At 45.7% G+C, this 21,692-nt stretch overlaps 1 protein-coding gene across 9 annotated transcripts in view; it reads right to left on the minus strand.

Moving 5' to 3' along the window:
• The window catches only part of GNPTAB (N-acetylglucosamine-1-phosphate transferase subunits alpha and beta), a 70,322-nt gene extending 50,928 nt beyond the window's left edge, over positions 1 to 19,394 (minus strand). For 3 of the 9 annotated variants that reach the window (XM_043519158.1, XM_043519180.1, XM_043519168.1), the window contains exons 1-2: positions 19,143 to 19,394; positions 8,904 to 8,989 (exon numbers count right to left, since the gene is read on the minus strand). In XM_043519158.1, coding sequence (XP_043375093.1) covers positions 8,904 to 8,989; positions 19,143 to 19,259 — 203 coding nt within the window. In that variant the 5' untranslated portion in view covers positions 19,260 to 19,394. Of the gene's footprint in view, positions 1 to 8,903; positions 8,990 to 15,253; positions 15,321 to 19,142 lie in introns of all 9 variants that reach the window. The other 6 variants (XM_043519165.1, XM_043519182.1, XM_043519153.1 and 3 more) reach the window with 5 other exon arrangements.
• Positions 19,395 to 21,692: the final 2,298 nt, after the last annotated feature.

Genomic DNA, 21,692 nt, shown 5'->3' on the forward strand with positions numbered 1-21,692 from the left:
TGCCACTAACACTAAATATGGATATATCATTATACCAATTAGAAGTACAATATAAGCTACTATATTTAAAATGTGCCTATTACAGTACTGCCCTATTCAGCCACATAATTTGTAAATAAACTTAAGGAAAGGAACATTTTTTGATTATATGTATTTGGTTATAAAAATATTATGTCTCAGTTATAATACTGGTTTGACAAGTCGGTTCTCCATTAGCAGGGAATATAAAACAAGCAGTGTCTACAAGATTAGAAAAAATATCAACATAATTTCACTTAACTGTTTGTATGTGCATAATCTGAAGGCTGCTTTTAAAAATGTTTCCAAACTCTCATCTATACGTATTTTTTTTCTTAAAACAATTCCATATAAACCTAACATTGTTGTGGGATTAATGGTTACTAATAAACACTAATAAAAAATAAGTACTTTACAAAGGTTATACCTAATAGAGTACAGTGATTAACTATCACTAGGATTATTCAATAGCATTACGGGAGAAAACTGTAGTTCTTCAGTCAATCTTTTTCCAAGTTTTTAGTAAATTTTGCATTGCCTCTTCAAAAAATAACTTACAGACTTTTAAATCTCAAAAAGTATGTTATAGTATTATTTCGCTTTAAATTTAAAAGGGAATAAAAAAAGGCTACTTCAGCATCTTCTTCCTCAATTGCTCAGTATAAAGTCTCTCCACGAGATGTTCTGCATAAAGTGGATCCCTTTACATATCTGACGTGGAATTTAATATTAAATGAAACTTTGAAATTTGGGAGGTTTCCAGTCAATAAAACAATTGTCTTACTTTTACCACACCTCCTCCTTTCACTCACAAGGCCCCACTTACCAGTTGCCAGCCAAGGAAGTTGGGGGTGTCAGATCTTGTTTGATCAGGAATTGGGAGCAGATAGCTCTGAAGAGGGCATTTAGTTGCAGCTATGGGAATTTGTTGCTTCTTCCATTGGAGATCCAGAACCTGCCAGGCTCACCTCCTACAGCTAGTTCTATATTTGTGTGGTGAGGCTCAGAGTAGATAAGAACTCTCTTAACCACCTTCACCTGCCGGCACAGTCCTACTACAAGCCCTAGCTCTTTCCCCTCCCCACCTCAGCTTTCCAATTTCTTCCCATCTCCCTGGGCCCAGATTACAACTCTGCTACTCCATTCCCGATGCCTGGAGCCCCACTCTGTTCCTTCTTGGCTCCACATCTCCTGCATCTTTTTCCCTCCCCAGCCTCACTCATCTTCTTCCCCTCCTTCCCACCTATTTGTGGCCTTCGCTTGTTGTGTCACATTCAAATTTAATTGTATTCTATGGTACTGGGCAGGGACTATCTCGTCATTTGCTTTGTTTGGTACCTAGCACTTTTTGGAACACTCAAATATTATTTGGTCATGTCCCAGAACGGCATACAATATAAATTCAACATGCCACAATAAGCAAGGGTTGTTAATAGATGGGGGAGGAAGGACAGAGGTGAAAATCATACAATCATACAGTTAACATGTAGATTCTCACATGCAAGACTGAAGCAGCAAGTTTTTAAGATTATTAATAAGAGGAGGAAAGTGATCTGGTGAACAGTTTTGGGGTAAGCATTATACATACCACAGACAGCATGAAAGGAAAATAAAGAGAAGGCAAGGAGGAGGTATTGAGGCTAATGTGTCTCATGGGAATGCTGAAAAAGACCAGGCTCGAGATGAAAGAAAAGCTGCAATGTTGAGCCTTAAAGGCAAGAACAAGAAATTTTCCTTGTCCTTACTACTTAGTACTATTTCTTATAATTATTAATAATAAAATCAGTTTTTTTAAATCACTCGCAAAATAAAAATTTGTACTTTTTTTTTAAGCATAAGTATGTGTTCCTATGTACATAAGTAAAATTTTAACTTTACGATGTTATTGAAGAAAGTCACATTATAATGTATAATAGTTTGTCGAGTAATTCATAGATAATAAGGTCAGAAGGGACAATTATGATCATCTAGTCCGACCTCCTGCACAATGCAGGCCACAGAATCTCACCCATCCACTCTTGCGAAAAACCTCTCACCTATGTCTGAGCTATCGAAGTCCTCAAATCGTGGTTTAAAAACTTTAAGGAGCAGAGAATCCTCCGGCAAGTGACCCGTGCCCCATGCTACAGAGGAAGGCGAAAAACCTCCAGGGCCTCTTCCAATCTGCCCTCGAGGAAAATTCCTTCCCGACCCCAAATATGGCGATCAGCTAAACCCTGAGCATATGGGCAAGATTCACCAGCCAGATACCCAGGAAAGAATTCTCTGTAGTAACTCAGATCCCACCCCATCTAACATCCCATCACAGGCCATTGGGCCTATTTACTATGAATAGTTAAAGATCAATTAATTACCAAAATCATGTTATCCCATCATACTATCTCCTCCATAAACTTATCAAGTTTAATCTTGAAGCCAAATAGGTCTTTTTCCCCCACTGCTTCCCTTGGAAGGCTATTCCAAAAGTTTACTTCTCTGATGGTTAGAAACCTTCGTCTAATTTCAAGTCTAAACTTCCCAATGACCAGTTTATATCCATTTGTTCTTGTGTCCACATTGGTACTGAGCGTAAATAATTCCTCTCCCTCAGAGATGTTCTTTTATTGTTTTTAAAAGGCACTACATCAGAGATCTAAACAAAGTATCCGAGTGTGTGTGTTTGCTTGCTGAGGAAGTATCCGAGCGTGTGTTTGCTGGGAGGGCAGGGAGAGAGCCTGAGTGAGTGTCTGATTGGCTGCTAGCCTGCAGGGGGCGGGCATTAGGGTGTCTGTGTGTTTGCGTCAGGGAAGCCTGGCTGTTTGAAAATAGCCAGAGCCTCGCGAACCAGCTGAGCGGCAGCGAACCAGCGGAGCAGCGGGGACAGCAGAGCAGCTCACAGCAGGAGTTTGCCTGGGAGTTCGCCTGGAGTGAGCCCAGTGAGGTTTACATCTTGCCAACGTCTCTGAGGAAGCTCATAGTAGGTAGGTGATATGGAAGGGGGGGGTTCAGCTATTGTGACCTGCACTGGATGTGCCATGTTTGTCTTTCTTCCACAGGACAGAAGCGACTTTGTCTGTACGAAGTGCAAGCTGGTCTCCATATTGGAAGAGAAGATTGAAGGTCTGGAGCAACAGGTAACGACCCTGCGTTGTATACGAGAGACTGAGGATTTTCTGGACCAAACTCAGGATAGCCTTCTAGGGGCACAAAGCTCTAAAGATATAGAGCAGGTTGCACAGAGGAGCCAAGAGGCCAGTGAAGAAGCTTGGCAACATGTGACGTCCAGAAGAGGTAAGCGGAATGTCCGGGTTCCAGTAACACAGACACAGGTAACTAACCGCTTTCATGTTCTCTCCACAGGTACCATTGCGGAGAGTGGACCAGATGATATGTCTGGGGGGAGAAAGCAGAAGGAGACCCCGCTGGTTGGGAGGCATGAGATGCGATGTCCTGAGGTTGGGGGTTCCACGACCACCACTCCCAAGAGGAGAAGGCGGGTGGTGGTGGTCGGGGACTCTCTCCTCCGGGGGACTGAGTCATCTATCTGCCGCCCTGACCGGGAAAACCGAGAAGTCTGCTGCTTGCCAGGGGCTAAGATTCGTGATGTGACGGAGAGACTGCCGAGACTCATCAAGCCCTCGGATCGCTACCCCTTCCTGCTTCTCCACGTGGGCACCAATGATACTGCCAAGAATGACCTTGAGCGGATCACTGCGGACTATGTGGCTCTGGGAAGAAGGATAAAGGAGTTGGAGGCGCAAGTGGTGTTCTCGTCCATCCTCCCCGTGGAAGGAAAAGGCCTGGGTAGGGACCGTCGAATCGTGGAGGTCAACGAATGGCTACGCAGGTGGTGTCGGAGAGAAGGTTTTGGATTCTTTGACCATGGGATGGTGTTCCATGAAGGAGGAGTGCTGGGCAGAGACGGGCTCCATCTTACGAAGAGAGGGAAGAACATCTTTGCCAGCAGGCTGGCTAACCTAGTGAGGAGGGCTTTAAACTAGGTTCACCGGGGGAAGGAGACCAAAGCCCTGAGGTAAGTGGGAAAGCGGGATACCGGGAGGAACCACAGGCAGGAATGTCTGAGAGGGGAGGGCTCCTGCCTCATACTGGGAATGAGGGGCGATCAACAGGTTATCTCAAGTGCTTATATACAAATGCACAAAGCCTTGGAAACAAGCAGGGAGAACTGGAGGTCCTGGTGATGTCAAGGAATTATGACGTGATTGGAATAACAGAGACTTGGTGGGATAACTCACATGACTGGAGTACAGTCATGGATGGTTATAAACTGTTCAGGAAGGACAGGCAGGGCAGAAAAGGTGGGGGAGTAGCACTGTATGTAAGGGAGCAGTATGACTGCTCAGAGCTCCGGTACGAAACTGTGGAAAAACCTGAGTGTCTCTGGATTAAGTTTAGAAGTGTGTGCAACAAGAGTGATGTCATGGTGGGAGTCTGCTATAGACCACCGGACCAGGGGGATGAGGTGGATGAGGCTTTCTTCTGGCAACTCACGGAAGCTACTAGATCGCATGCCCTGATTCTCATGGGTGACTTTAATTTTCCTGATATCTGCTGGGAGAGCAATACAGCGGTGCATAGACAATCCAGGAAGTTTTTGGAAAGCGTAGGGGACAATTTCCTGGTGCAAGTGCTAGGGGAGCCAACTAGGGGGAGCGCTTTTCTTGACCTGCTGCTCACAAACCGGGTAGAATTAGTGGGGGAAGCAAAAGTGGATGGGAATCTGGGAGGCAGTGACCATGAGTTGGTTGAGTTCAGGATCCTGACGCAGGGAAGAAAGGTAAGCAGCAGGATACGGACCCTGGACTTCAGGAAAGCAGACTTTGACTCCCTCAGGGAACAGATGGCCAGGATCCCCTGGGGGACTAACATGAAAGGGAAGGGAGTCCAGGAGAGCTGGCTGTATTTCAAGGAATCCCTGTTGAGGTTACAGGGACAAACCATCCCGATGAGTCGAAAGAATAGTAAATATGGCAGGCGACCAGCTTGGCTTAATGGTGAAATCCTAGCGGATCTTAAACATAAAAAAGAAGCTTACAAGAAGTGGAAGGTTGGACATATGACCAGGGAAGAGTATAAAAATATTGCTCGGGCATGTAGGAAAGATATCAGGAGGGCCAAATCGCACCTGGAGCTGCAGCTAGCAAGAGATGTCAAGAGTAACAAGAAGGGTTTCTTCAGGTATGTTGGCAACAAGAAGAAAGCCAAGGAAAGTGTGGGCCCCTTACTGAATGAGGGAGGCAAGCTAGTGACAGAGGATGTGGAAAAAGCTAATGTACTCAATGCTTTTTTTGCCTCTGTTTTCACTAACAAGGTCAGCTCCCAGACTGCTGTGCTGGGCAACACAAAATGGGGAAGAGATGGCCAGCCCTCTGTAGAGATAGAGGTGGTTAGGGACTATTTAGAAAAGCTGGACGTGCACAAGTCCATGGGGCCGGACGAATTGCATCCGAGAGTGCTGAGGGAATTGGCGGCTGTGATTGCAGAGCCCTTGGCCATTATCTTTGAAAACTCGTGGCGAACGGGGGAAGTCCCGGATGACTGGAAAAAGGCTAATGTAGTGCCCATCTTTAAAAAAGGGAAGAAGGAGGATCCTGGAAACTACAGGCCAGTCAGCCTCACCTCAGTCCCTGGAAAAATCATGGAGCAGGTCCTCAAAGAATCAATCCTGAAGCACTTAGAGGAGAGGAAAGTGATCAGGAACAGTCAGCATGGATTCACCAAGGGAAGGTCATGCCTGACTAATCTAATCGCCTTTTATGATGAGATTACTGGTTCTGTGGATGAAGGGAAAGCAGTGGATGTATTGTTTCTTGACTTTAGCAAAGCTTTTGACACGGTCTCCCACAGCATTCTTGTCAGCAAGTTAAGGAAGTATGGGCTGGATGAATGCACTATAAGGTGGGTAGAAAGCTGGCTAGATTGTCGGGCTCAACGGGTAGTGATCAATGGCTCCATGTCTAGTTGGCAGCCGGTGTCAAGTGGAGTGCCCCAGGGGTCGGTCCTGGGGCCCGTTTTGTTCAATATCTTCATAAATGATCTGGAGGATGGTGTGGATTGCACTCTCAGCAAATTTGCGGATGATACTAAACTGGGAGGAGTGGTAGATACGCTGGAGGGGAGGGATAGGATACAGAAGGACCTAGACAAATTGGAGGATTGGGCCAAAAGAAATCTAATGAGGTTCAATAAGGATAAGTGCAGGGTCCTGCACTTAGGATGGAAGAATCCAATGCACCGCTACAGACTAGGGACCGAATGGCTCGGCAGCAGTTCTGCGGAAAAGGACCTAGGGGTGACAGTGGACGAGAAGCTGGATATGAGTCAGCAGTGTGCCCTTGTTGCCAAGAAGGCCAATGGCATTTTGGGATGTATAAGTAGGGGCATAGCGAGCAGATCGAGGGACGTGATCGTTCCCCTCTATTCGACACTGGTGAGGCCTCATCTGGAGTACTGTGTCCAGTTTTGGGCCCCACACTACAGGAAGGATGTGGATAAATTGGAAAGAGTACAACGAAGGGCAACGAAAATGATTAGGGGTCTAGAGCACATGACTTATGAGGAGAGGCTGAGGGAGCTGGGATTGTTTAGTCTGCAGAAGAGAAGAATGAGGGGGGATTTGATAGCTGCTTTCAACTACCTGAAAGGGGGTTTCAAAGAGGATGGCTCTAGACTGTTCTCAATGGTAGCAGATGACAGAACGAGGAGTAATGGTCTCAAGTTGCAATGGGGGAGGTTTAGATTGGATATTAGGAAAAACTTTTTCACTAAGAGGGTGGTGAAACACTGGAATGCGTTACCTAGGGAGGTGGTAGAATCTCCTTCCTTAGAGGTTTTTAAGGTCAGGCTTGACAAAGCCCTGGCTGGGATGATTTAACTGGGACTTGGTCCTGCTTTGAGCAGGGGGTTGGACTAGATGACCTTCTGGGGTCCCTTCCAACCCTGATATTCTATGATTCTATGATTCTATGAAAGTAGAAAATGTACTAGCATTTTCCCAAAAACTGCACTGCTCTCTGCCGTAAACTGCTTGATCACGTGACAGAGGTGTGTTTTACTTTCCGTCCATTTAAATATTTGTTTACTTTCATGGAAACAATTCTCCGAAGCCCAATTTGTTGTGGGTCCGTCCTTTTCATTCAGTTTCATTTCAGAGCATAAACACAGACAGGATAGAAAGTATCAAAATCAGAAGTCCTCTATCTACAGGTTATACAAAAAGCAAAAATCACATCATGTCTGTAAAACCTCACCAAAAGATTCCACCAGCCCCACACTGATTCAGCTCATGTGCTATGGATATCCAGTTAATCATATTCCCAGGATTAGGTAACAAGGAAGACTTGTACTACCGTAGCTGACAGATGCAAAAAAAAATACACCCCTAAACCAAAGTCATTTTTGGTACGCCAATTCCAGGAAAACTGCAACATGGAATAGCTAATTGTATACACATCTCCTGATAAACCTCCCAATATTGCGGACCCCTTCCTATCATGCCTGACAGAGCAAGTGTAAAGACAAGCTAATGAACTCAAAATATTGAGTAGCTCTGGTGCCTACTGTGAAAAGTTTAGGACTTGCCCAGTCACCAGTTACACTCATTCACTGATCCTTCAGCTCAAGAGTGGCAAAGTTTCCTCTAAAAGGAAGCATTCCCTGAAGAACCAAAGCAGAAAAGAATTAGGCTGCACATTGCAAAACAGAAAACTGACTATATCCATACAACAGTGCTGAGATTTTCATGCCCTTTTTGGACAGACCCCACTGTTTAATCTAAATCCCTGTACCTCGTTTACCATAGTGACAGGCATTTTAGAAATGGATATGGATAGGGACAGACAGACCAAAAAGCTCCACTGCAAAGTTCTGCAGAAACATTTTAGCTCTAAACTAACGATTATCATCTAAAAGAGTTCCAAAAGTGCCCACTTTCCTTTATCTACTGATCTTTTTGGGGGTGGGGAGGTGAGCGGAAGCAGTGGGAGGTCTAACGCACAACAACAAAATGTACGGTAGAGAGCAATTCTGTACTAACAGGGGGATGGACTACATGATCTAATCACTTACCCCCACCCAACTAATTTATATGGTCCTATGACCCAAAACATTTTAACTCTCATTCAGCATCTGGTTTTCAGTGAGGTCCTCTTTTTTAGAAAAGTTTCCAGCTGAGTTTACTGAGGCTAAAAGAAAGCAAACGACTTACCCTAAGTAGCTTCTCCCACATTACAGCCCACAGGCGTATTGACTTCCTGAACAGTAGACCCCATGATTATTCAAAACGTGAACTAAAAGACTGTAAGAAGCCTCCCAAGAGTTGTCACAACTGAAGAATAACTATTCATATGACTCAGGCTTCTCTCTGATGTGACCAGTTTCTCTGATTTAAAATTATTCAGTTTAAAAGGGCTTCTTTCTCCATGCCTTGTGACATTTTCCACTTAATAATAACCTCCATACAAGATGAAGGAAAATTTACAACATATGGAAAACAACACTTCCTGATATGTAAAAATAAACCAAGTTGGAACTTTACTTGTGTATTTATATGTACACACTTTAATATGCAAAATTAGTCACTTTTCCCTTCTGCAGTGCTAAAAAGAACTATTTTGTTCAGTCCAGACTGAAGTGCTAATGTAGTGTAAAAACTGCTATTAAACAAGTTTAAAATCTGAGTTCTCATGTCACTATCGGTTCCAATTTACATTTTCTGATTTAATACATAAAGTGTAAAATCAAATACAACTTTAGTACAGACTTAAAATTTGTAGGAGGAAAAACATCCACCTATACTGTATGTTACTGCATCTTAAACATCTGGCAAACACACACAATAGCTAAATATGCAACACTATAACCCCAAGAGTTACACCAGAGCTTACCGATTCTGAAATGATTTGCCAGCAATGTTATCTCTGTAAGAATCAAACAAAACATGATACTGGTCTCGACTCCACTCCAGGACAACCTACAAAGAAAGAAAACTTGGAGTCACATTCTTTTAAAATTAGAATTAATGATAATTTACTTCTCTCCCTTCAAAACCTTTATTATTTTATTTTTATATAAATATAAAAATAAAATTCAGGTCTGATGTGCATGTTAGTACACACAAACTGGAAATTCACCAAAGAAAAAATGTCACGTTTAATCTCCAAACACAAATCAAACCTGAAACCCAGGACACACTAAGTAATGACACAAAGAGAATGCCCATAGACTGTAGTTCAGCTGGGAGACATAAGGATTGCCATACCACATCAGACCAATGGTCCATCTATTCCATTATCCTAGCCCTGACAGTGTTATTTTTGTTACTCTCCAGTTTGCCCACATCATTCCTGAAGTGTGGCACCCAGAACTGGACACAGTACTCCAGACGAGGCCTCACCAGTGCCAACTAGAGCGTGACGATTACCTCCCATGTCTTACATATGACACTCCTGTTGATACACTCCAGAATGGTATGAGCCTTTTTCACAACTGCATCACAATGTTGACTCGTATTCAATTTGTGATCCTGTATAACCCTTATATCCTTTTCTGCACTACCACCAACTAGCCAGTTATCCCCCATTTTGTAATTGTGCATTTGATTCTTGCTTACTAAGTGTAGTACTCGGCACTTGTCTTTTATTGAATTTCATCTTGCTGATTTCAGGCCAATTCTCCAGTTTATCAACGTAGTTTTGAATTCTAATCCTATCCTCCAAAGTGTTTTCAATCCTTCCCAGTTTGTTATCTGCAAATTTTATAAGCATACTCTCCACTCCATTATCCAAGTCATTAATGACAATATAGAACAGTACTCCACTAAACACGTGCTCCCAGTTTGACAGTGAAACATCGACAATTCCTCTGAGCACAGTCTTTTGACCAGTTGTGCACCCACCTTATAGTAATTTCATATACACCACATTTTCCTAGTTTGCTTATGAGAATGTCTTGTGAGACTGTGCCAAAAGCCTTACTAAAATCAAGATATATCACATCTACAGCTTCCCCCATCCACTAACCTACTACCCTGTCAAAGAAGGAAATTAGGCTGATTTGGCATGATTTGTTCTTGACAAATCCACATTGGCTATTACTTACAACCTTATTATCCTCTCGGTCAGGGGTGGGCAAACTACAGCCCAGAGGCCGCATCCAGCCCTCCAGATGTTTTAATCCAACCCTCGAGCTCCCACCGGGGAGCAGGATCCAGAGCTTGCCCCACTCTGCGTGGCTCCTGGAAGCAGCAGCATGTCCCCTCTCTGGCTTCTACTTAGGAGCAGCCAGGGGACTCTGCACACTGCCCCCTCCCTGGGTGCCGCGCCCGCAGCTCCCATTGGCCAGGAACCGCGGCCAATGGGAGCTACAGGGGCGGTGCCTGCAGATGGGACAGTGCGAAGAGCTGCCTGGCCACACCTCTGCGTAGGAGACAGAGGCGGGACATGCCACTGCTTCTGGGAGCTGCCTGAGGTAAACACCGCCTGGACCCTGCACCCCGGACTGCCTCCCATGCCCCAACCTCCTGCCCCAGCCCTGAACCCCCTCCCACCCTCCAAACCACTCCATCTCAGCCCGGAGCACCCTCCTGCACTCCAAACCCCTCATCCCCACCCCAGAGCCCACACCCCCAGCCAGAGCTCTCACCCCCTCCGGCACCCCAACCCCTAATTTCATGAGCGTTCATGGCCCGCCATACAATTTCCACACCCAGATGTGGCCCTTGGGCCAAAAAGTTTGCCCACCCCTGCTCTTGGTGCTTACAAATTTATTGTTTAATAATATTCCGAAGTTAGGCTGACTGGTTTATAATTCCCTAGGTCCGCTTTGTTCCCCTTCATAGGGACAGGTACTATGTTTGGCATTCTCCAGCCCTCTGGGACTTCACCCATCCTTCATGAATTCTTGAAAACAATCACTAACGGTTTTGAGATTGCTTCAGCTAGTTCCTTAAATGCTCCATTGTGAATTTCATCAGGCCCTGCCGACTTGAATAAACCTAACTTATCTAAATATTCTTTAACGTATTCTTTCCCGTAGTCTGGCTTGTGTTCCTTCCCTCTTTGTTGTTAATATTAACTGTGTTGAGTATCTGGTCACAATTTACTTTTTAGGGAAGACTGAAGCAAAATGGGCATTAAATACAACATTTCTAAAGCCACCTCCACAATGAGCTGAATCATTCATCACCAAAATCAGTGACAAGCCTCCTACATAGACTTACATGGGTACAGGATCAGGTCTAGTGTCTACCACAAGAACATATAAACCTCCTTCCAAGTCTTCAAAAAAAGGCTCTTTGAAACCAAAACCATGCCTGTCAATTCTCGTCCTTCTCACACAAGGAGACAGAATTTAAAAAATAAGCATAACTTGCTCATTGCTATTTCAATGTGAAGGTAAATAAATGCTTATCTTAAAATAATACAATGCAAAAAATCTGTTTTTCATCCAAGTCTCTTCCCTCTCTCTCTAGCAGATATGCTGGTCTCCTCAGAGTCTCAAAAACTAGTTTAACACAGAACTAAGCTGGCAAATAGTACTTTTTAATGTAGAGGTTATTACTAAAAATGATGAATCCAAGCATAATCTACACTTTAGAATTCTGAGACAATAAAATCTCAATTCATATTATGAATACAATTTTTGAGAAAGAAGAGGGTTAACTGTGCAAATACCTTGTCATGTATATCAGTTAAACCATAAGGACCTACGTAAGTGTCACCTTACAAAAACAAAGATTTATGAATCCCACGTCAATTTCACTAGCTGCTTTGAACTGCTAAAAGCAATGAAGAAGTTAACTGCAAGACTAGACACTGGGATAAGTTTTGGGGACTTTTTCTTTTCCGTTTTCTTGCATAATGGTGGTACGAATATGTATAATAGTGCCTCAATAAAAGAGAATGACAAAATGTATTATTCAACCAGCTAAACAGGGGCATCACCACTCCAAGCATATATGCAGTAATTTAAGATGCACTAAATCACATTCTGTGCATTCTGGATTATATTCTATAATTAAAGCACTAGTCACAGTACTATACGACTGCAGCAATACCACATTTTAAGATAAATGTCATGTTTCTCACTCCTAACATACCCCTTTTTCTATGAAGAAGGCAGCCTCATTCTCTTATTTGTATTACAGTAATGCCTAAGGAATGTAAGATTAGAACCCCACTGTACTAAGTGCCATATGAACAACTGGAAAGAAAGTTGTTCCATCTACACAGGGCTTTGAACAAAGCTGAACCACCAAGAGAAGCTCAGTCAAAAATTATCTATAACCAAACTCTCCATAATGAAGTTCAACAACCATGTTCCAACCTAACTGTGGGATGCAGTATTTAAATCTGGTTATAACACTTACTGGATACAAAAAAAAGTTTGAACTGTACTTAAATAGCACTGAGCTTCAACTCATAGATGGGGCTTGATGCCAACAAGCCAACTTTCATATATTGAGCTACCAGTATGTTATCAGTTTTGAACGATTTGCCTCCTCTACCCATTTTACTGTCAGCACTAATGCCTACTGCGGTGGATTTACAGCAGGCAAACCCAGTTTTGCTTCATTGCAAGTGCCACTCTGGCATCAGTATTAAGTTTTGCAACAGGATAGCAGTCTCTCTCTGTTTTATAATTGGATCACAAGCAATGGATATAACTAAAAGTACTGTCACCCCAGTTCTGATAGCTCATAATTTTCTACATCTTTTTATGCTTGGTGTCTACCCACAGGCAAATTATTTTAGAAACTTTACTCAAACACGATTCAGTCATTTTTAAGCACGAGAAGAGTGACAAAAATACACTCTTACCATTAAAATATATGTGACTGTTTCTGAACAGCTCTTATGCTTAAATGGCTGAAGAGTAGCGAGCTGAAATGTGCAAAGAGACAGCCCTCACTGATAAGCAGTACTTTTGCGTGATTTTGTGAAGATCTGTTGTGACTTGAACAAATAGTGAGTGAAAAGTACATTTCAGACAGGTGAAGTATATTTTGCACTAATATTTAGCCAGTTTTACCAGTATTCTAAATAGAATCCAACAACAGCCATCAAATCAAAATATCAATGAAAAACGCAAAAAGTTTACTCAAACTTCCACCACTTTGTCTCTGTTTTTCAAACAGCTCTAGTCAGGGCTGATGTACCCATTAGGCGAACTAGGTGGCCGCCTACGGCGCCAAGATTTGGGGGCGACAAAAAGGTCTCCGGCAGGATGAGCGGCGACGAGCTTGCAGATGGGAGGCGGCCAGGCGGAAGGGGGGGGAGGCTTGGGGTCGCCCCCTCCCCGCGCTGATTGCTCTCCCCCTGCAGGTGCCAGCCCCGTGCCCCAACCCTGCTTCCCCGGACCCGAGGAGGTGAGGCGGGCAGCAGGGAGGAAGCACTGGACTCCCGGGCTGTGGGGGCGGAGCAAGGGGGAAGGCTAGGGCTGTGGGGGAGGGAGCTCCATGTGCTGCCCGGGGAGGCTCTGCTCCATGGGGGGGGAGGCAGGGGCTTGCTGGTGCCGGGGACCCTGTGTGCCAGACTCTGGGGGGAGGGGCGGTGTGGCATGGGCCGGCCAGGCTGAGGTACGGGCAAGCTGGGCCAGAGGAGGCTGCTTGCCACACTCTGGAGACAGAAGCAGGACTCAGCCGGGTGCCGGGCAGGGCTGGGGGGGGGGCATGCTGTGTGCCGGGGGGAAGGTACTGTGTGCCGGGCAGGGCTGGGGGGGAAGAAGGCGGAGGGGGCTGGTGCTGTGTGCCAGGGGAGAAGGTGGAGGGGGGTTAAAGGGGGCTGTGTGTCTGGCTGGGCGCTGTAAAGGGGAGGGCTCTTTGTGTGCTGGGCTAGGCTTTGTGGGGGACCAGCGGGCCAAGCCAGCCAGGGAGGGGGCTGTGGAGCGAGGCAGAGTGCGCTGGTCCGGGTTTTGGGGGAAGGTGGTGGGGACAGTGTGTGCCATGCCAGGCTCCGAGGGGAGGCAGGGGGGTTGTGTGCCGGGGGGCTCTGGAGAGAGCGTCGGGAGTGGGTGGGACAAGCGTACTGCTTCACTATGGTACAAAGTGGCAATGACGTCGCACGCAGCTGTTACCCATTCTGACAGGCTGTTTATCATGCTAAGTTTACTAGTTTTCAGAGATTGTCGACTGAGACTAACTATTTTTCTTGATTTGTTTCAGATCTAAGACTCTGGCAATTGCTGCTGCATCATTTCGCTAATACTTTGTGTCAATTGTGAGCGAGTCCGGGGGCAGGGGAGGGGGAGCACAAGGTGGAAGTTTCGCCTGGGACGCAAAACATCCTTGCACCAGCCCTGGCTCTAGTTCTAAATGAAAAAACTCAGGATCTCTCTACAGAGCCCTGCCTTCTGGACTATAGGGATCTGAATAGCGGGGACACCAAAGTGTTCCCCTATGTGAATACTGCAGCCGCAAACTAAGCGATTCCTAGTTCACATTAATGTAATCCTGTTTGAAGAGGACTACATTTAAAAGGTACCTAGTTCGCATTAACATAATCCTCTTCAAACAGGATTACATTAATGCGAACTAGGAACCTTTTAGTTCATGCCTGCAGTGTCCACGCAAGGGAATTACAGCTCAACACATCAGTGCCCACCACTATCCACACCTCTATAGTCCAAACACAGGGGCAGTGTAGACAAACAAATTCTTAGTCATGCATAAATAGGTGGCTAAATGCAGTGCACAGTGAATTCATTCCCATGGTGTTCAGCATAATCACAGAGGGAGGAGTTAAAGTTGCCTGTCCAACCAGGTCTTTGGCATTTCCTGATTTTTTCATTGCTGTTCAACTTTAACATTCCTAAATGTAGTTTATTCTAATGGAATTTTATCTAAGATGAATTCCTCCATTAAACAGAAGAATTAATTCTGTTCATCTTATAAACTGATAATTATTGACATATACAAGCTTATAAAAAACTCTAGTACGTGACCACCATTTGTGGGAGATTTCTCATCCGTTATTAGACGTGCACATTGGATTTGAGGTTTCTAACTGCACATCACATGCAAACAAGTATATGTTTTAGTTTATTTTTAGATATGATTTTATCACCAGGAGTTGCAAAGGATAACGTAACATATATATTACACAATCACTAGTCAGTTTCAGAACACGGGAAAATTACTGGTAAGATACTGCTCTAAATGAATGCATAATGAAATAACAGTCCCCCCAACATGGGCTTCCGGCCTCTTAGCATCCATTTTACAAAAAGGCATACTTACCCTCCACAAACATTCTCTGTTTGATAAAATCTGGATAAATTCCCTAAGAAATCCTCCCAATAGATATCTAGGTAGAAATAGAGAAACTGCTAGAGGACTGGGATCTTTAAGATCTGAAGGGTATTTTTATGTTACATTTGCAGGCCAGTGTTCCCTCTGATTCTATTTGATTTTGACAATCCCCCAAATTTGCAGTTATCATTTTCAAAAGCTTGTGTTTATTTCTTTTTTGATTGTGTTGACCTGATATATAGTTAAGAGTGTTTAGTGTATCTGTGCATGTGCAAATCATTCCAAGCAGTTCAGCCCATTTGTTAGGAAAAAAATTAAGTTGCATATTATTTATGGAACAAAAATATTAAAAACGATAAAAATAGGCCAGTCAAAATACTGATGATATTACTGAGCAGCAAGAGGTTGGAAATACCAAGTTCAGCTCTCCAGGCTGCAGAGGAGAAGAAGAACTCAATCCCCCTACTGTGGTAACAACTGGCCATTCAAAAGTGGCATTAACATAGCTCTAAAGAGAACTCCAATCAGACTGCCCTGATAAAAAAAGTGATAATGATAAATCATCTGAAGAGGGAGAGGATGGAGGTTATACAAGCAAAGAAACCAAGGCCTCTGAGAAAGTGAAGATTGTACCCAGTCTCTCAATGCCCAGGCCAGCTGAGACCACTCAAGATTGAAAGGCCCTTTTCTTAACATTTAAAATTCAAACAATATTTCTGAAATGGACCAAAAGAAGAATTGCATTTTTCAGTAAAGACATATAGTATATTAGTTCCCTGTGTTCTCCTGCAAAACAAAATTGTACTTGCTACTTGATTATAAAACTGCTTCAATTTTCAAAAATCTCTAGAGTATTTTATCTTAAAATATTAAACTGCAATACAAACTGCTTTCATGATGCAGGAGTGCTAATCAAATTGGGGCTAGAGTCAACAAATGCTAACCACATTGAAAATCTAAATCCTGGCATGTGTTGAGTTGGGTTTTTTTAAACTGTGATCGTTTCACAAGCTCAAGAGTCAACAAGAATCACACCTCACCTAGATAGATGATTCATTTCATACTGTCAGCAATATCAAAGCATCATCATACATCTTTTCCTTTGTGTTATCTTGGCATCAGAACAGTAATTTCAGAGCAAAGTAAAACTACTTACAAAACAGGCAGTGTCTAACAAGGTTCCGAGACCAGGGTGCTATTCCCTGGGGATCTGAATAGCAGGCCTTTCACTGACCTGCTCTTTCACCTTGGTCAAGATACTTCATTCCTTTGTACCTCTGTCACCCTTCCCTCCCTTCCTCTTTCTTGTCTACTTATACTGTAAACTCTTAGAGCAAGGATGTTCCTGGCTATACTGAAAAAGAGGTGTATTTTTACATATTAGCTGTTTTGAGATGCGTTAAGATCTGTGTATAGTATAGAATATTGTAGTTTTAACACATTACCTGATCAAGGTGAACATTACCTGAGACTTATTTACACTAGGCTTCTACACACGTGTTAACTAACATTAAAAAAAAAACTCTCTAGTGAACACAAGGTGCATGTGTTTGTAGAGTGCTTAGTACAACAACAGTGCAAGGATCTCAGCTGCCAGTAGGCAGTACAGATATAAACACAACAAGAATTACTGCAGTTATGCTTGGATATAAGTTTTCTGCTTAGCATATTAAAAACATATAGCCTTAAATACAAACTAGTAGCTGAATAAAAAATTTAAAATTAAGTTGCCTAAATCCACTTTCCAAAACAGAAGTCAGCTAACTGACTTGAGGGGTTTTACATATATGACCAAATTCGGCCTGAACTTACACTTCCAGTGAGGTGATCTTAATAGGTTGCACAGTTGTAACATAATTTGGCCCTATGAAGAGCTCAGTAAGATATTAAAAATAAGGGTAAATATGATCATATTGAGTAGTGCCCCAGAACTGAATGTTTAATTGGCAATTCCACAAATCCCTGCATTGTGATTAGCTGAAGGGGATCCAATTTGTATTATACACAATTCCCTGTATTCTGAATATACCAAATACATCAAAATTCCACATTCAGTTCCCCACAGCAAATATGGCTGTCTCAGAGGAGAGCAATAGGAAGGCAAGAATGTTGCACAAGAAGAGAGTCGGAGTTGCTTAAGGGAAGAACAGCACTTGGGAGAGTGATAAATTCAAGACATCAGAACAGAGCATCCACGGGTAGAAGTGCTACAAGGTGTGAAGCAGGGACACTGGATAGGAGCAGCACAGGAGAAGTATTGGTTGATGCTGGGCTAGGGAAAGGACTAGGAGCAAGGGCACTTAGGAGCACTGAACTGGTATGCTGTAAACTTCTGCAGAAGGCAAGGTTGTATGGAGGCAGTAGCCCAGTGGGTCAAGTGCTGTAGATGGGTACTGCATGGGGATACTGAAGAGGGTTCTGTGATGGTGCTGCAGAGACATTGGAGCAAGTGCTGCATACCGTGGAGTAGCCAGTGCACTGGGCATGGGGGAATATAGGGAAGAAAGGCAAGAGCACCGGGGTGGTAGTACTCAGAGGGCAGGGGAAGCATTGGAGATGCGTATTTTGGAAACACAAGTTATAGGAGATGTGTGGGTGCTTCTGCATAGGCACAGGGTCCCACATGGGGAAGCCAGCATACTGGGGTGGGTGCTGTGGAAGCCACAGGGCATGACAGTGGAGACAGGGCATTGTATTATGGTAAATGTCAGAAGGTGGGGGTGGGGAGCTCTGCAGGAGCATCAGAGCTTGATCGTAAGGGGGAAAGAGGGTACTGTGGGGGGAAGTAATTGATATACTTAAGGCAAGTGTTTAAAGGCAGAAGCAAGAGGGAAGGTTGGGCAGGCGAGAGGCACTGTTGTGTTTCAGGGCATATGCACAGGGCGGGTGCTGTGAGGGTGCTCAAAAGGGAAGTGGGGGCTGCTACAGGGGCACAGGTGCTGCAGAGGGAAGGAACCAGAGACTCAGGGGAGCAGTGCTGCAGAGCACATGCACAAGGTGGGTGCATCAGGCAGGAGCACCACAGACGGGGCTGGCTGGGCACATGCGGACAGAGGGGAGAGAAACAAGGGGACGGGGTGAACAGGTAAGATACGCGGAGGAGTTGGTGTGGAGGGGAAGGGGCCGGGGGAGCATGGCACACAGAGTGGGTGCTGTGTGGGGAGTGGGAGCATGGCACAAACACGGAGTGGGTGCTGCGGGGGAGGGAGAGAAGTGGTAAGATGCGTGCGAGGGGGGTGCTGTGGAGCAGAGAGGCAGGGGACAGGGGGAGCATCGCACATTCACGGAGTACGTGCTGCGGAGATGGAGCAGGGCACGGGGTGCAGCGGTGGAAGAGCGCAAAGCGGCCACACAGGGTGGGTGCTTCGGGGGAGGGGGACATCAGGGCGCATCAGGAGGACACTGCTGCAGGGAGAAGAGGAACAATGGCACGTGAGCGGGGTGGGCGCTGCGGGGGGCGGGGGAGCAGGGCGCGCGCGCGCGGTGGGTGCTGCGGGGGGCGGGGGAGCAGGGCGCGCGCGCGCGGTGGGTGCTGCGGGGGGCGGGGGATAAGAGCCCGCGCGTGTGGGGGGCGCTGCAGGGGGATCAGGGCGCGCGCGCGCGGTGGGTGCTGCGGGGGGCAGGGGGGAGCAGGGCGCGCGCGCGCGTGGGGGGCGCTGCGGGGGGGAGGGGGGAGCAGGGCGCGCGCGCGTGGGGGGCGCTGCGGGGGGGAGGGGGAGCAGGGCGCGCGCGCGCGGTGGGCGCTGCGGGGGGGAGGGGGAGCAGGGCGCGCGCGGGGGGTGTCCGGTTGCTGCGGGGGGAGGGGGGGATAAGGGCGCGCGGCGCGGCGCGGCGCGGCGCGGGGGAGGGGGCGCGGCCCGGCCCGGCCGTTACTGACCTCTCCGAACTGCAGGGCGGAGACGAGGACGAGGAGCAGGCCCCCGAGGCAGAGGCAGGGCCCATACCTGTGGGACAGGCAGGTGTAGGTCTGTCTCTGCAGGAGCTTCAGCAGCATGACCCGCCGGCCAGCATCACCCTGCGCCGTCCGCTCACAGCGCTGCCATGCGCCGGGCCGGGGGGGGGGGGGGCCGGGTCCCAGCAACTGGCCGCCGCCGCCGCGGCCGCTTCCGGGCGCGGGGGCAGAGCACGGCGGCGCTGCGAGACTCGGCGGCGCCACCTAGCGGGGTCGGCGCTCAGCCACGCGGCCTGGCCGGGCCTTGGAGCCTCCGGCTCCGGTCCCGCGCTGGGCGGGGCCGCTACACGGGGGCCAACCCCGCCCTCTCCCATTGAGGGGGGTCCCACGCGCGACGGGCCAGGGCCCCCGCAGACCCAGCGCTCGGGCGTCCTACAAACACCCCCCCCCCTCCTCGCGCGTTGTCTCCTAGAGCCCCAGCTCCGGGAGTCACGAGACTCCGTTTCCCTTCCAACAACGTTGTTAGGCCTTGTGAGCGTCCTGCCTTTCTCCCCATCGCGTCTTCTCTCCCCCCACAAGGCCAATAAAAAGGACACCCCCGTGTCATTTGTAAAATTATCCTGGATGGGTGGTGGTGGTGGTTTTTTGACGGGGGGGGGGGAGATTTGTGATTTTCAAAGGCATAGGGTTGTCCATATTGAGTAACTCCCAGTGATACCAATAGCACCTTTGCCAGAGGAAGCAGGGGCGCTGGAACAATTTGTATAGTAGGGGTGCTGAGCGTCATTGAACCGAACTGTAAACCCTGGATATAATGGAAACCACTTCAAGCCAGGGGGGTGCCACAGCACCCCTAGTGCCAGCACCTGTGGCAGGCGGGGAGGTCACTGTAGCCAAACAAAAAGTCCATCCTGAGGCAAGCAGCCTGGTCATGGGCCCAGTAAAATACAATGCCAGGAACTACACCTTGAGCTCACAGTGGCTGCAGTATTGTGGTGACAGCACTTTCCTTATATACTTCAGTGTCAGAGATAAATTATGTAACACAGATCTCACACGTGCATCTATTAGAAGAACCATAGTAGTGACATTTTATCACTCATTGTTATGGGGAGAAAAGTGGTGCCCTCTTTACTATCCCTCCCCCTCTGCCCTTAACTCATGTTGCCCTCTCCTAGCCTGTAATTCCTCTTTATTCCCCTATTAAAATATTGGAAAACATAGTACCTTTCTCCGGCACCCTCAGACTTCATCTGTCCTCTATAAATTCTCAAAGATAAGGGCTAACAGTTTCAAGATTAAGGAGGTAGCTGAACCAAATACCCTAGGAGGTATTTCATCCTATGGCCCTATGGACTTGAACACTGCACATCTAATCCATCTAAATATTCTTTAACCTGTTCTTTCCTTGTTTTGTCTTGTGTTTCTTCCCCATTGTGTAGTATTAAGTGTGCTGAGTATCTGGTCACCATTAACCTTTTTTGTGAATATAGCTCCCAAATGAAAACTACATTAAGATGAGTTAAGTTTTAGGAGAGTAAATCAGTGATTTAGAGAGAAAAAAAATTGATGGATGTTGTAATTATCCCATAAATCCAGAGTGGAGGTTACACTTAAAAGAAATCCAAACATATTAAGGTAAGAAGTGCACAATTAAGGCATCCAGATAGCCTTAACTCTTCCCTGTACGGACACCATGTAATAGCCATACAATTATGAATGCGTGATCAGGGTCCCAGATTAGAAGAAACTGATTATTAGACTTTTTAAAAACATTTTCTTCTCACATGGCTAGGGATGAAAGGGGGCATGGCCAGGGAGCCATCAAATCCAGCTAATCATTGGCTGTCATAATGGCCCTTAGAAGCCATCAGCAGCTGGTACAATTTATAGCAGTTCTAAGGCAGCTATAATTTGTACCACAGGCCTGGGGAAGTTTTAGAGTGGCTTTAAAACTACCTATGCCCTCTCCTGAGCTGAGCAAAGGGCAGAAGGACTAGGCCTACAGTTCTGGCCCAAATGTTTTAGGCAATTAGGTAAATATTACATTTTTTAAATATATAAATTAAGCTTTTAAACTACTTAAATTGTTTGTGCTACTAACAGCACCTTTGATTGGTCAAATGGAAAATTCAAAAATCTAAAAATCCTTAGTGATATTTAGTTTTTACATTGATTTTTTTTCAGGACTGATAATAGCTCCAATCCTATGAGATCCTGCATTTCCCTGACTGTTTAATACCTCACAAACTAAGATCCTGAAAATCCTTATTCATGCAGCTATATAAAAGTCTACTATAGCTATACAGCTATACAAGTCTACTATAAGGACTACTTATGTGAATAAAGATTTGCAGAATGAACCCTAAATTTACTTAGTTGAAAATAAGTTAGTAGTTTTCATTTTTGTTTTTAATGTGTCATTTTCTGGTTCTCATGCATTAGCACAATGTGGTAAAATTTGAGCTATAGACAGTGCAGGGGCATGATTAAATACAAACAACCTATTTTCAGTAACATTTAAGAAAAAATGAA

Source organism: Dermochelys coriacea, chromosome 1 (genome assembly GCF_009764565.3).
Source record: "Dermochelys coriacea isolate rDerCor1 chromosome 1, rDerCor1.pri.v4, whole genome shotgun sequence".
In the NCBI taxonomy this organism is placed as follows: domain Eukaryota; kingdom Metazoa; phylum Chordata; order Testudines; family Dermochelyidae; genus Dermochelys; species Dermochelys coriacea.